We start from the raw sequence: 12,803 nt of genomic DNA on the forward strand, positions 1-12,803 counted from the left end.
GAGCAGGGCTGGGACAGGACAGGGGTGCCCCATTATGGGGCTTGGCAGAAGGATGCTGGGTGTCCCGCTGGAAAGGAGCAGCCGGAGCTGCTGGGGCCGGGCTTGGGACCAGCGCAGCCCCGGTCAGCCGGCACGGCCCGGCCCCGGTTACCGAGGCTGCAGTGCCCTCCTGTGGGCATCCCACAGGGCTCCCCCGTCCCAGAGCCCTGCGAAGTGATGCAGGACCCCGTCCACCCCATCCCAGAGCCTTGCCAGGTGATGCAGGACCCCATTTCTCCATCCTAAAGCCCTGCAAGGTGATGCAAGACCCCGTCCACCCCATCCCAGAGCCTTGCCAGGTGATGCAGGACCCCATTTCTCCATCCTAAAGCTCTGCAAGGTGATGCAGCATCCCAGTCACCCCATCCCAGAGCCTTGCCAGGTGATGCAGGACCCCATTTCCCCATCCTAAAGCCCTGCGGAGTGATGCGGGACCCCATCCACCCCATCCCAGAGCCTTGCCAGGTGATGCAGGACCCCATTTCTCCATCCTAAAGCCCTGCAAGGTGATGCAGCATCCCGGTCACCCCATTCCAGAGCCCTGCGAAGTGATGCAAGACCCCGTCCACCCCATCCCAGAGCCTTGCCAGATGATGCAGGACCCCATTTCTCCACCCTAAAGCCCTGCGGAGTGATGCATGACCCCGGTCACCCCATCCCAGAGCCTTGCGAGGTGATGCAGGATCCTTGTCCCCACATGGCTCCAGGACCCCATCCCATTCACCTCAAAGCCCTGTGGCCCAACCCAGCCCCTTCCCCTCCCTGTGCATCCCACCCTCCCCAGTTCTGACCCAGCATCACCGGGAGCCACCCCAGGCAGTGAATACGGATCCATCCATGGAGCCCATCACCCCGCATCAGGCCTGGTGGCGCCGGCAGGGGACCAGGGCTGCTGCTAGAAATGCTCATTGAAGAAGAGGAAGCCGAAGCGCTCGCAGTGCACCCGGATGACCTTGGCAAGCGCTGGGGAGCCGCAGAAGAAGACCTGGACCTTCCCTCTCTTCTCCTCTGCCACCTTCCCAAACACCTGAGGCGAGAGGAGGCGGTGGCGGAGCCAGCCCCGGTGGCCGGATCCCTGCCTGCGTTGGGAGCTGCTGCCCGGTGCAACCCCGCGGCCCTGCGATGCTTCCCCACGGGAGGAGGAGGCTTCCCTGGATCCGGATACCCCTGGGGTGGATCCTTGTGCTCCGGAACAGGGCTCTCCTGTGGTGTCCCCGCAGGAGGAGCGCGTTATGGGGACACGGCTCCCTTCCCATCCCTCACCTTGCTCCAGTCGGGGCGGCCGGGCTGGGTCCTGGTGCGCAGCCCGGTGATGGAGTCGCGGTGCTCCTTGGCCGCCAGCAGGTCCAGCGCCATCTGCAGCGCGATGCCCTTCATGTCGTGCTTGCCCAGGGCCGAGGTCATGTACATGTGCATCTCCAGGAAGCGCCCTGCGTGGGCCCGGGGGATGCTCACGCCTCCGGCCCCACATCGGGAGCACTGGGGCTGGGGTATCCCTGCCTCCCGCTCACCTCCCGGCTCCTGCTCAGCCTGCTCCAGTTCCAGCTTGGTCAGCAGGCTGACGAACCACTCAAAGTGCTTCTGGTCCCGGTTGATCCAGATGAAGTCAACCTGGAAGGACACAGCAGCTCCCCGTTCGGAGCAGGCCGGGGACCACATCCAAGCCAGCCCTGCTGGACCGCAGGGATGCTCATGGGGATACCTCCTGCAGCCATCCCCAGGGTACACCTTGGTCCCACATCCCCCTCCATCATCTACCTTCCTGAGTGTCATCTCCTCATCCCGCAGGTCCTCACACCATGAATAGTGGCAGCTGGGGCAGCTCTGCTTTCGCCGGCGGTACCTGCATGGGCAGACACAGCCCTGCCTGCATCCCTCGGACCCCACAGGCCTCTGATGGAGACCTCGAGTTCCTCACCAGCTCTGGTTCATGCCGGTGGCTAACGCAGTGTACATCACATCCTGTGCCTCCCAACGGCGCACCAGAGCTCCACCAGCACATCCACAGCCTGGGCTGCTGCACCAGCACCAACCTGTACATGATGCTCTGCAGAATGGAGGCGAAGGGGGTGATGCCGATGCCAGCGCCGATGAGCACAGCATGCTCCGAGGTGAAGATCCTCCGGGTCGGGGTCCCATAGGGGCCATCAATGTAGCACTGGGAGAGATGAGGAACTTGGGGAGCACTCAGGCAGCCCGTGGGTGCTAGAGCAACTCTTAGGCTGTGAGTAGGAGCAGGCTTATGGAACCCAGGCTGACTTTGGGGTCTTGTATGGGAGTGTTATGGGAGCAAAGGAAGAGGAGGATGAAGCCATGCAGTAGCGCAGGGTTTGGATCAGCCCCAGGCGGGACCATCCATGCACAGGGGCACACTTATGGGATGCTGAGCACAGCCCTGCTCACCAGAGCCAGGGAAGGACCGAGCATCCCTCACCTTGATGCTGCAGAGCCGATGGGGCTCCCCCAGATCAGTGGGGACCTGTGAGATGAAGAGAGCCGTGACCACCTCCCCATCACCCAAACCCCTCCATGGCAGCTAAAGCACAACCCCTGCTTGTTCCAGAGGCTGGGATTTGGGGTGGGGTTTTCCAGGCTGCACACATGCTTCCAGCCGCATCCCTTGGGCTCAACATCCCTTGGACATCCCAACACCCAGCAGTAGGAACCCATCGCCTCATGACATTATGTGCATCATCCCTTTGAGCATCCATTCAAAGGTCAATTATCCCAATCCCCACACGAGCTGGGAAGGGAGGAGCTGGTTCACAGCAGCCAGGAACCGCTGCTCACCAGGGGACAGGTAAAAGCAAGAGGGTGACAGGGACACTCATTAAACCCAGTGCATGCAGATGCTCTATCTGCCAGGGCTGCTCCTCCAGCCCAGACACAATCAACATGGCAGGGATAAGGGCCTGTAACGGGTGCTGGTGGGAGATCTGAAGGGGGCCTATAGGGATGCTGGGGAGGGACTCTTCATTAGGGACTGCAGTGGTAGGACAAGGGGTAATGGGTTAAAACTGAAACAGGGGAAGTTTAGATAGGATATAAGGAGGGAATTCTTTCCTGTTAGGGTGGTGAGGCACTGGAATGGGTGCCCAGGGAGGTTGTGAATGCTCCATCCCTGGCAGTGTTCAAGGCCAGGTTGGATGACACCTTGGGTGAGATGGTTTAGGGCGAGGTGTCCCTACCCATGGCAGGGGGGTTGGAGCTGGATGATCTTAAGGTCCTTTCCAACCCTGACTATTCTATGATTCTATGTGCTCACCTCTGATGATGGGTCCTGCTGTCCCGGGGCAGCAGCACCGCTGGCTTTGTATGAGGTCAGCTGCACGGCTCCATCCTCATCCGTGGCCACGGACCCCCCGTCTGAGCCAGCTCTGCTGCAGAGACCTTCCTGAATCCAAGCACAAAGGCATCACTGGCTGTGGTGCCTCATCCAGTGGGGCCATACGGCTTCAATGGAGAGAGGGGGGTGCAAAGTCATAGGATCAAGGAATGGGTTGGGATGAAGGGACCTTAAAGCCCATCCAGCTCCAACCCCTGCCACAGGCAGGGACCCCTTCCACTGGAGCAGCTTGCTCCAAGCCCCTGTGTCCAACCTGGCCTTGAGCACTGCCAGGGATGGGGCAGCCACAGCTTCTCTGGGCACCCTGTGCCAGCGCCTCAGCACCCTCACAGGGAAGAGCTTCTGCCTAAGAGCTCAGCTCAGTCTCCCCTCGGGCAGGTTCAAGCCATTCCCCTGGGGGAGGCACCCAGCAGAGCCCTGCCTGCACCAACCTGTGCCCAGCACCGGGGTCTCCTCGCCCGCAGGCTCCTGCTGAGGGGTTTGGGCTCCGGGCTGAGCGATGGGGGCTGCTGGAAGTGTTCATAGAGCTTGGTGGTCCATTGGCCCAGCGACCTGATGTGCAGCCAGAGGGTGTCTGCGGGGGGAAGCGGAGCAGCGGGCAGCAGCCTGAGTGTGGAACTGCCCTGCAGGCCTGGCACCACGGCAATGGGCTGCATAGGGCTGGCCCTGGGGACCCTGCAGCAATCATGGGGTCACGGACAGGTTTGGGTGCAAAGGAACCTTTAAGCTCATCCAGTTCCAGCTTCTGCCTAAGGGCTCATCTCAGTCTTGGGTTCAAGCCATTCCCATTGGCCTGTCCCTATAGGCCCTTGGCCAAAGTCCCTCTTCGGTTTCCTGTAGGCTCCCTTTGTGTATTGGAAGACTGCAGAACCAGGTGGCATCCCCACTAACATCCTTCACATTCAGTCCTCATCCCTTGCTTGAAATAACCCGAGTACCTGATTTTATACAGCACTTAATGCACAGGCAGAGATGGAGGTAGGTGAGCTGAGGAATGCATGGACACACACTGCCCTGCTCCATAGTATGGACACCTCTTTGTGGGACCCTCAGAGGGGATCCAGCCACCCAAATGGGGCTTGTGTGATGGGAAATGTCATCCCAGTGAGGGGAAACATCATCCCAGTGATGGGAACCATTCATCTCAGGGATGGAAAACATCACCCCGGTGATGCAGAACATCATCCCAGTGATGGCAAACATCACCCAGTGATGCAGAACGTCATTCAAGTGATGGCAAACATCACCCCAGTGATGGCAAACATCACCCCAGTGATGGCAAACATCACCCCAGTGATGCAGAACATCATTCAAGTGATGGCAAACATCACCCCAGTGATGCAGAACATCATCGCAGGGATAGGAAACATCACCCCAGTGATGGCAAACATCACCCAGTGATGCAGAACATCATCCCAGTGATAGCAAACATCACCCAGTGATGCAGAACATCACCCCAGTGATGGGAACCATTCATCTCAGGGATGGAAAACGTCACCCCAGTGATGCAGAACATCATTCAAGTGATGGCAAACATCACCCCAGTGATGCAGAACATCATTGCAGGGATAGGAAACATCACCCCAGTGATGGCAAACGTCACCCAGTGATGCAGAACATCACCCCAGTGATGGCAAACATCACCCCAGTGATGCAGAACATCATCCCAGTGATGGCAAACATCACCCAGTGATGGCAAACATCACCCAGTGATGCAGAACATCATCCCAGTGATGCAGAACATCATCCCAGTGATGCAAAACATCACCCAGTGATGGCAAACATCACCCCAGTGATGCAGAACATCATCCCAGTGATGCAAAACATCATCCCAGTGATGGCAAACATCACCCTAGTGATGCAGAACATCATCCCAGTGATAGCAAACATCACCCCAGTGATGCAGAACATCATCCCAGTGATGCAAAACATCATCCCAGTGATGGCAAACATCACCCCAGTGATGCAGAACATCATCCCAGTGATAGCAAACATCACCCCAGTGATGCAGAACATCATCCCAGTGATGCAAAACATCATCCCAGTGATGCAAAACATCATCCCAGTGATGCAAAACATCATCCCAGTGATGGCAAACATCACCCCAGTGATGCAGAACATCATCCCAGTGATGGCAAACATCACCCCAGTGACGCAGCCCATCACGGTGATGCAATGGGAGCCAGGACCGGTGTTCACCTTGCTGCTCGGGCGCGCTGCTGATGGTGAAGGGGTGCCACTCATAGGAGGCGATGGCCGGGATGTTCAGGTAGATGTAGTCACCGGGCTTGTAGTGGAAAAACTGCGGCCTCTGGATGACGAGGTGAGTGACCTGCAGGGAACAGAGACCGGAAAACCGGGAGCATCCAGCGGGAACAGGAGGCTGGGCAGTCACAACCAATCCTTCTGCAGCCCGTGACCACCAGGGCCTGTGCGTCCCATGTTAAACAGTGGCCAGCATGAGAAGGGCAGGTCTGACCTAAGGAAGGGGTTTATTCCCCTATCCCCTACCCAGCTTCGCTATCAAACCAAAGTCTCAGTTAGGGCTGGCCTCAAACCACGGTGTTTTAAGAGGAAATAAGAGTGGCAGCAGTTTGTGCCTTGCCTCCAGGCATTCTGTGACTTTAGACCTTCTTTTACTTGAAAAACAGGCAAAACCTCTAAGGAACAAAAAATAGTGGCTTCAGAATGAAGAACCTGCTTCCACTTCTTGCTGCAAACCTCCACCAACACAGCCCAAAGGCACCCAAACCTACATCTTTGCCATACGAGCCATTCATTGCACCCCATCCCTCCAGCACGCGGCTGGGGAAGCACCCAACACATTGGGGCCATCACTCTTTTCCATGCCCCACTGTCCCTCCTTGCCCCCTGCACTGAATAACCCCTATGGTCGGTGGCAGTGCTTTCCTCCAAGCTATGGGATGCTTTGCAAACAGGAAAGGTGTTTGTGGGACCCGCAGCACCTCCATTCCCACTCTGACACAAGGAGGGCCCTGGGAGGGAGGTGGGGATGGGATCACAGACCTTGGATGGGAGCAGGTTGACCTCCACGATGCGCAGCCCCCCTGCCCGCCGCCAGGCCAAGCCAAGCACCTTCTCCAGCACAAAGAGGCAGCCGGGAACCATGAACCACTTCCAGAAGTGGGGCCCATGCAGCATGAGGAGGATCCAGATGGAGATGTAGGAGAGGTGGGTCCAGTAGAAGACCTGCGGTGAGCGTCAATGGAGCGCAATGAATGGAGCCCAATGGTGCTCCACAGCGCACGGTGGGGTCCCTTACTGGGGTGTTCATGGAGCTGCATTGGGACCCACCTCGAAGTGCCCGCTCCGCCGCACGCAGGGGCTGGAGAAGGCGGCCATGGCGAGCAGCAGCGCCTGCAGCACCAGCCCCGTCTGTGGGGCCGTGCCCCACAGGCCCCCCGCGCCCGGCCGTGCCCGCAGCAGGTACTCGGTGAGGGCAGGGTGCCCGTCCTGCTGCGCCAGCCTGCCTGGGGTGGGATGTGCAGGGGATGTGAGCAGGGGGATCCTCCCTGGGAGGGTGCTGAGGCTCTGACACAGGGTGCCCAGAGAAGCTGTGGCTGCCCCATCCCTGGCAGTGCTCAAGGCCAGATTGGACACAGGGGCTTGGAGCAACCTGCTCCAGTGGAAGGGGTTGGGGTTGGAATTGGATGGGCTTTAAGGTCCCTTTAACCCAAACCAGGCTGGGATTGACTCTATCACATTCTCCCCTGGCTCTGCTGTGGGGTGGGGGGTCCGTGGGGCACAGACTCCACTCAGGAGCTGCGTGGGGATCATGGGAGCCCATCGCTGCCGGCCGGGATGCCACTAGATGGGGGTAACAGACAGTGCATGGAGTGCACAGCACCGTGTGCCCTGGGGCTGCCAGCACCCAGCCTGCAGCCTCACAACCCCCCCTGATCTGTGCATCCCCCCCACAAGCCTGAGCTCCCTCCCTGGGACATCTGCACCCCACGGGTGAGCATCCCCTCTATGGAGGATGTGCATCCTTCCTGGGACACACGCATCCCCCAGGACATGAGCATCCCCTCTATGGAGGATGTGCATCCTTCCTGGGACACACGCATCCCCTTCTCCAGGACATGAGCATCCCCTCTATGGAGGATGTGCATCCTTCCTGGGACACACGCATCCCCCAGGACATGAGCATCCCCTCTATGGAGGATGTGCATCCTTCCTGGGACACACGCATCCCCTTCTCCAGGACACCTGCATCCCCCAGGACATGAGCATCACCTCTATGGAGGATGTGCATCCTCCCTGGGACACCTGCATCCCCCAGGACGTGAGCATCTCCTCTATGGAGGATGTGCATCCTCCCTAGGACACAGGCATCCCCTTCTCCAGGACACCTGCATCCCCCAGGACATGAGCATCCCCTCTATGGAGGATGTGCATCCTTCCTGGGACACCTGCATCCCGCAGGACATGAGCATCCCCCCCGCATGGCTCAGCCCAGACCCCTGCATCTTTCCACCAGCATCCTGTGGGTGATGCCCCTGCACCAAGGGGCTCTTCCCTCAGCAGGACTGGGAGGGGGGACCCCCGCAGGGCTGATGGGGCGCATCGGGGAGGGTCTCACCCGAGGTCAGGCCATGTCCCCTCCCCATGCCCGAGGGCTGCTACTCACTGAAGTTGGCGACGTGGGCGCCCGTGTGAGCGGCTGCCAGCGCCAGCACCACGTACCCCACGAGCTGGTGGAACAGGACGTGCTGGTCCAGCGGCAGCACCTTGGCCACGGGGGTGGCTCGCAGCCAGGTCAGGCACCTCCGCAGCATCAGCACCTCCAGGCAGGAGAGGGGCAGTCAGGGATGGGAGAGGGGCAATCGGGGATGCTGGGGGTCATCAGGGGTGGGAAAGGGACAGCAGGAGATGCTGGGGGACATTGGGGATGGGAGAGGGGCAATCGGGGATGCTGGGGACAATCAGGGATGCTGGGGGACATTGGAGATGGGAGAGGGGCAACCGGGGATGCTGAGGGCCATCACGGATATGAAAGAGACTGTAGGAGATTCTGGGGGATACTGGAGATGGGAGAGGGGCAATCAGGGATGCTGGGGACAATCAGGGATGGGAGAGGGGCAATCAGAGATGGGAGAGGGGCAGTCAGGGATGGGAGAGGGGCAATCAGGGATGCTGGGGGAAATCAGAGATGGGAGAGGGGCAATCAGGGATGCTGGGGGCAATCAGGGATGGGAGAGGGACAATCAGGGATGCTGGGGGCAATCAGGGATGCTGGGGGACATTGGAGATGGGAGAGGGGCAATCAGAGATGGAAGAGGGGCAATCAGAGATGGGAGAGGGGCAATCAGAGATGGGAGAGGGGCAATCAGGGATGGGAGAGGGGCAATCAGAGATGGGAGAGGGGCAATCAGAGATGGGAGAGGGGCAATCAGGGATGCTGGGGGCAATCAGGGATGCTGGGGGCAATCAGGGATGGGAGAGGGGCAATCAGGGATGGGAGAGGGACAATCAGGGATGGGGGAGGTTCAATCAGAGATGGGAGAGGGGCAATCAGAGATGGGAGAGGGGCAATCAGGGATGGGAGAGGGGCAATCAAGGATGCTGGGGGCAATCAGGGATGGGAGAGGGGCAATCAGGGATGGGAGAGGGGCAATCAGAGATGCTGGGGGCCCTGGGTCTCGGGAGCCAGCTCTCTGCCACCCTGCTGTGGAGAGCACCAGGACCCACGTGCAGGGCGCCAGGAGTTCCCTTGTCCCAAAGCGCCTCCCTGACCCCTTCGGAGCCGGTCCCGCAGGGCACAGCCCCGGTCCCGCAGGGAACAGCCCCGGTCCCGCAGGGCACAGCCCCGGTCCCGCAGGGCACAGCCCCGGTCCCGCAGGGCACAGCCCCGGTCCCGCAGGGAACAGGAGCGCACGGGCTCCGTCTCTGCCCCGCAGTCGGCTCTGGCCGTGCCCGCTCCGCCCCGCCGGGTCCCGCCGGGTCCCGCACTCACAGCGAGCAGGGCGCAGTTGAAGTTGAGGCACTGCCCGCAGCCTCGGGCCAGCGCCAGGCTCCCTGCGTGCCGCGGCGCCGCCAGCGCCAGCAGCGCCAGGTTGAGGCCCGCGTAGCCGCAGGCGCAGCGCAGGGCCCCGCCGTGGTTGCGCCAGAACGCGCGGCGCAGGCAGCGCGGCCGCGGGAGGTGCTCGGCAGGAGGAGGCGGCTTCAGCCAGGCCGCGGCACTGGGGGGGGGCATCGGCATTGAGTGAGTGGGGAAGGGGAGCCCCGCATCCAGCCCCGCATCACCCCTGCACCCAGCTCCGCACCCAGCATCGCAGCATCCCTGCACCCATCCATGCATCCCTCCCTGCACCCATCCATGCATCCACCCACCATCACATCACCCCTGCACCCAGCTGCGTACCCAGCATCGCAGCATCCCTGCACCCATCCGCGCACCCATCCCTGCACCCATCCCTGCACCCATCCCTGCACCCAGTCCTACCCCCACCATCACATCACCCCTGCACCCAGCTCCGTACCCAGGATCGCATCATCCCTGCACCCATCCCTGCACCCAGTCCTACCCCCACCATCACATCACCCCTGCACCCAGCTCTGTACCCAGCATCGCAGCATCCCTGCATCCATCCGCATATCCATCCCTGCACCCATCCATGCACCCATCCCTGCACCCAGTCGTACCCCTACCATCACATTATACCTGCACCCAGCCCTACCCGCAGCATTGCATCGTCCCTGCACCCATCTATGCACCCATCCCTGCACCCATCCCTGCACCCGGTCCTACCCCACCATCACATCATCCCTGCACCCATCTGTGCACCCATCCGTGCACCCATCCCTGCACCCAGTCCTACCCCCACCATCACATCGTCCCTGCACCCAGTCCTACCCCCAGCATCACATCACCCTCCACCCAGCCCAGCATGATCCCTGCACCCATCCATGCATACATCCCTGCACCCATCTGTGCACCCATCCCTGCACCCCATCCATGCATACATCCCTGCACCCAGTCCTACCCCCAGCATCACATCATCCCTGCACCCATCCATGCACCCATCCCTGCACCCAGATTCGCATCACCCCTGCACCCAAGCCCAGCATCCGGTGTGGCATCATCCCTGCACCCATCCGTGTGTCCAAGCCCTGCACTCATCTCAACACCACCCCTGCATCCAAGTTCGGCACCAGTGTGGCACCCTCCCTGCACCTATCCCTGCATCTGAGCACTGTACCAATCTCAGCACCATCCTTGAACCCATCCCTGCACCTATTACTGCATCCAAACCCTGTACCAAGCTTGGCGTCATCCCTGCACTCATTCCAACACCATCCTTGCACCCACCTCTGCACCCAGCTTAGCACCATTTGCTCCCAGTGGTACCTCATGGCCCGGGCACCCCATTAGACCCTTGATGAGAGCATAAACCCCATGCTTTTCCCTCCACTCAGGATGAAGAAGATGCTCACAAGGGAACTCCCACCCCTGTGGGCTTGTGAGAGGGACCCAGCAGCACACGTACCTGATGGTCAGGTTCTCCATGACCTCCGGGAACCGCTCCAGCTCCTCCTTGAGCTCCTCGAAGGTGATGGAGCCGCTGTGGTCCTTGTCAGCGGCCTCGAAGAGAGCCAAGGTGAGGTCCGTGAGCCGCTCCTCAGGCAGGGCTATGGCGCTCTCCCGCAGGCACCACCGCAGCACCAGGCGCAGCTCATCGGGGTCGATGGAGCCGCTGCCTGCATGGGGTGAGCAGGGACCCGGGAATGGGGCAGAACCCTGAAATGCCTTCACCTTGTGCCTTTAACCCAGGAATTCCCAGCAGGTTCAAGCCGTTCCCCTTGCCCTGTCCCTACAGGCCCTTGTCCCAAGCCCCTCTCCAGGTTCCCTGCAACCCTTTAGGCACTGGAGCTTATTTAATAGCAATAACCTCCCTATTAACGTGGTTTTCACCATCTCACCATCCACATCGTAAACCTGGAAGAGGAATCTCAGCTTGTCCATATCATTCCCATGCACGAGCAGGCTCAAGGCTTTCAGCAGCTCCTCCAAGCTGATGGTCCCGCTCCCGTCCGCATCGAACAGCGCAAAGAACCGCTCGGCAAAGAAGGACTGTGAGAAGAGGACAACCGCTTCACCAGCCCCATCCCGATGCCATAGACAAAGCTGTTGCCATCAGCAATGGGAACTGCATGGCAAAAGCTGAAGGTCTTGGGGAAGCCCAAACACAGGAGGGAAGGGATGAAGGGGGTATTGGCAGTGCAGCCGGAGGCATTGCTTGAGGGACACAGGGATGGATAGGGCAGCAGGGAGGGAATATATGGTGGGAATAGCCTAGCGTGATAAAAGCAGACTGTGAATATCCAGTTGATTTTGCACTGCTAATGGTTAATCCAGGTTTTCCACTCCTACTCACTGCAGAGCACCATAGAATCATAGAATGGTTTGGATTGGAAGCGACCTTAAGGGTCATTCAGTGCCAGCCCCTACCACGGGCAGGGACCCCTTCCACTGGAGCAGCTTGCTCCAAGCCCCTGTGTCCAACCTGGCCTTGGGCACTGCCAGGGATGGGGCAGCCCCATCGGCAGCCCTCACCTCCTTCACCTGCAGCGCGGTTTTGAACCCCTCCAGGTCGATCTCCTTGTCCTGCCCCGCGATGCTCCCGAACTGCTTCCTCACCCACCGCAGCCACTCAGCATCCTCAGCCGCGCTCATGCTCAGGGCCCTGCGGGAGGATGCGCTACAGCAGCAGCCCCGCACAGCTCCCTGGTCCTGCTCTGCCCTCAGGGCTGTGCAGCTGATGGGCAGAAGGGAGGAATAAGCCCTCAAAGCACACATGCAGCAGAGCTTACACAGCCTGTGGGCAGAGCAGCCCTGGGGCTCACAGCCCACCCCAAAGGGGCTGTGCAGGCAGGGAGGTTCCTGCTTTGCTTCCTGCCTGCCCTGCATGGTCTCCTTTACTCATCCATCATCTTAACCTGGTCCATAGGGTGCTTGCCCCGTGCCTCCTGTACGCAACCCAGCAGCATTGCACAGCCCAACATGAGCTGGTGCTCAGTGAGGCTGAACTTGTCCCACTCCTCCCTGAATCCTAGGATATCCCTAACTTTTGAGAGCTCTGTTTTAGAGACTGAACCATCCCCAGACCCCTTCAGCTGCAGGAGACAGGGAGGTGCTGCTCCTCCATGCAGCTGGGATGAAAGGAGGAGGCAGCAGCAAGATGCTCCCTCTGCAAACAAAACCAGAGCAGGGAGATAAGAGCCTTGGTTCCCCACAGGCACCCCGTCCTCTCCCCCCTTCCCTCTCCTGCATGGTCCTCACCTCCATCCTCCTGCTCCATCCCATTCGGTTCCTGCCTCCCACCTCCCTATCCCCATTCTCCATCTCCAGATCTCTGTGCTTCTTCCAATGAGCCCCAAACTACCACAGGCTCTC

The 12,803-nt window shown here is 60.1% G+C and overlaps 1 protein-coding gene across 1 annotated transcript; it reads right to left on the reverse strand.

The window, feature by feature from the left end:
• Positions 1–819: 819 nt before the first annotated feature.
• On the reverse strand, positions 820–12,086 carry NOX5 (NADPH oxidase 5). Its single transcript, XM_061371087.1, has 14 exons — positions 11,964–12,086; positions 11,322–11,480; positions 10,897–11,162; positions 9,363–9,588; positions 8,037–8,190; positions 6,701–6,876; positions 6,413–6,595; positions 5,585–5,717; positions 3,807–3,959; positions 2,073–2,319; positions 1,798–1,882; positions 1,551–1,650; positions 1,303–1,469; positions 820–1,066 (listed from the first exon to the last, which is right to left on the reverse strand). Exons 1-14 carry the CDS (start codon positions 12,081–12,083, stop codon positions 935–937), a joined length of 2,301 nt encoding a protein of 766 aa, XP_061227071.1. The 5' UTR covers positions 12,084–12,086; the 3' UTR covers positions 820–934.
• Positions 12,087–12,803: the final 717 nt, after the last annotated feature.

The sequence above is a fragment of the Neopsephotus bourkii genome, unplaced genomic scaffold (assembly GCF_033783945.1).
Source record: "Neopsephotus bourkii isolate Nb327-2 ecotype Australia unplaced genomic scaffold, CSIRO-AGI_Nbou_v1 NB_1572, whole genome shotgun sequence".
Taxonomy (NCBI): domain Eukaryota; kingdom Metazoa; phylum Chordata; class Aves; order Psittaciformes; family Psittacidae; genus Neopsephotus; species Neopsephotus bourkii.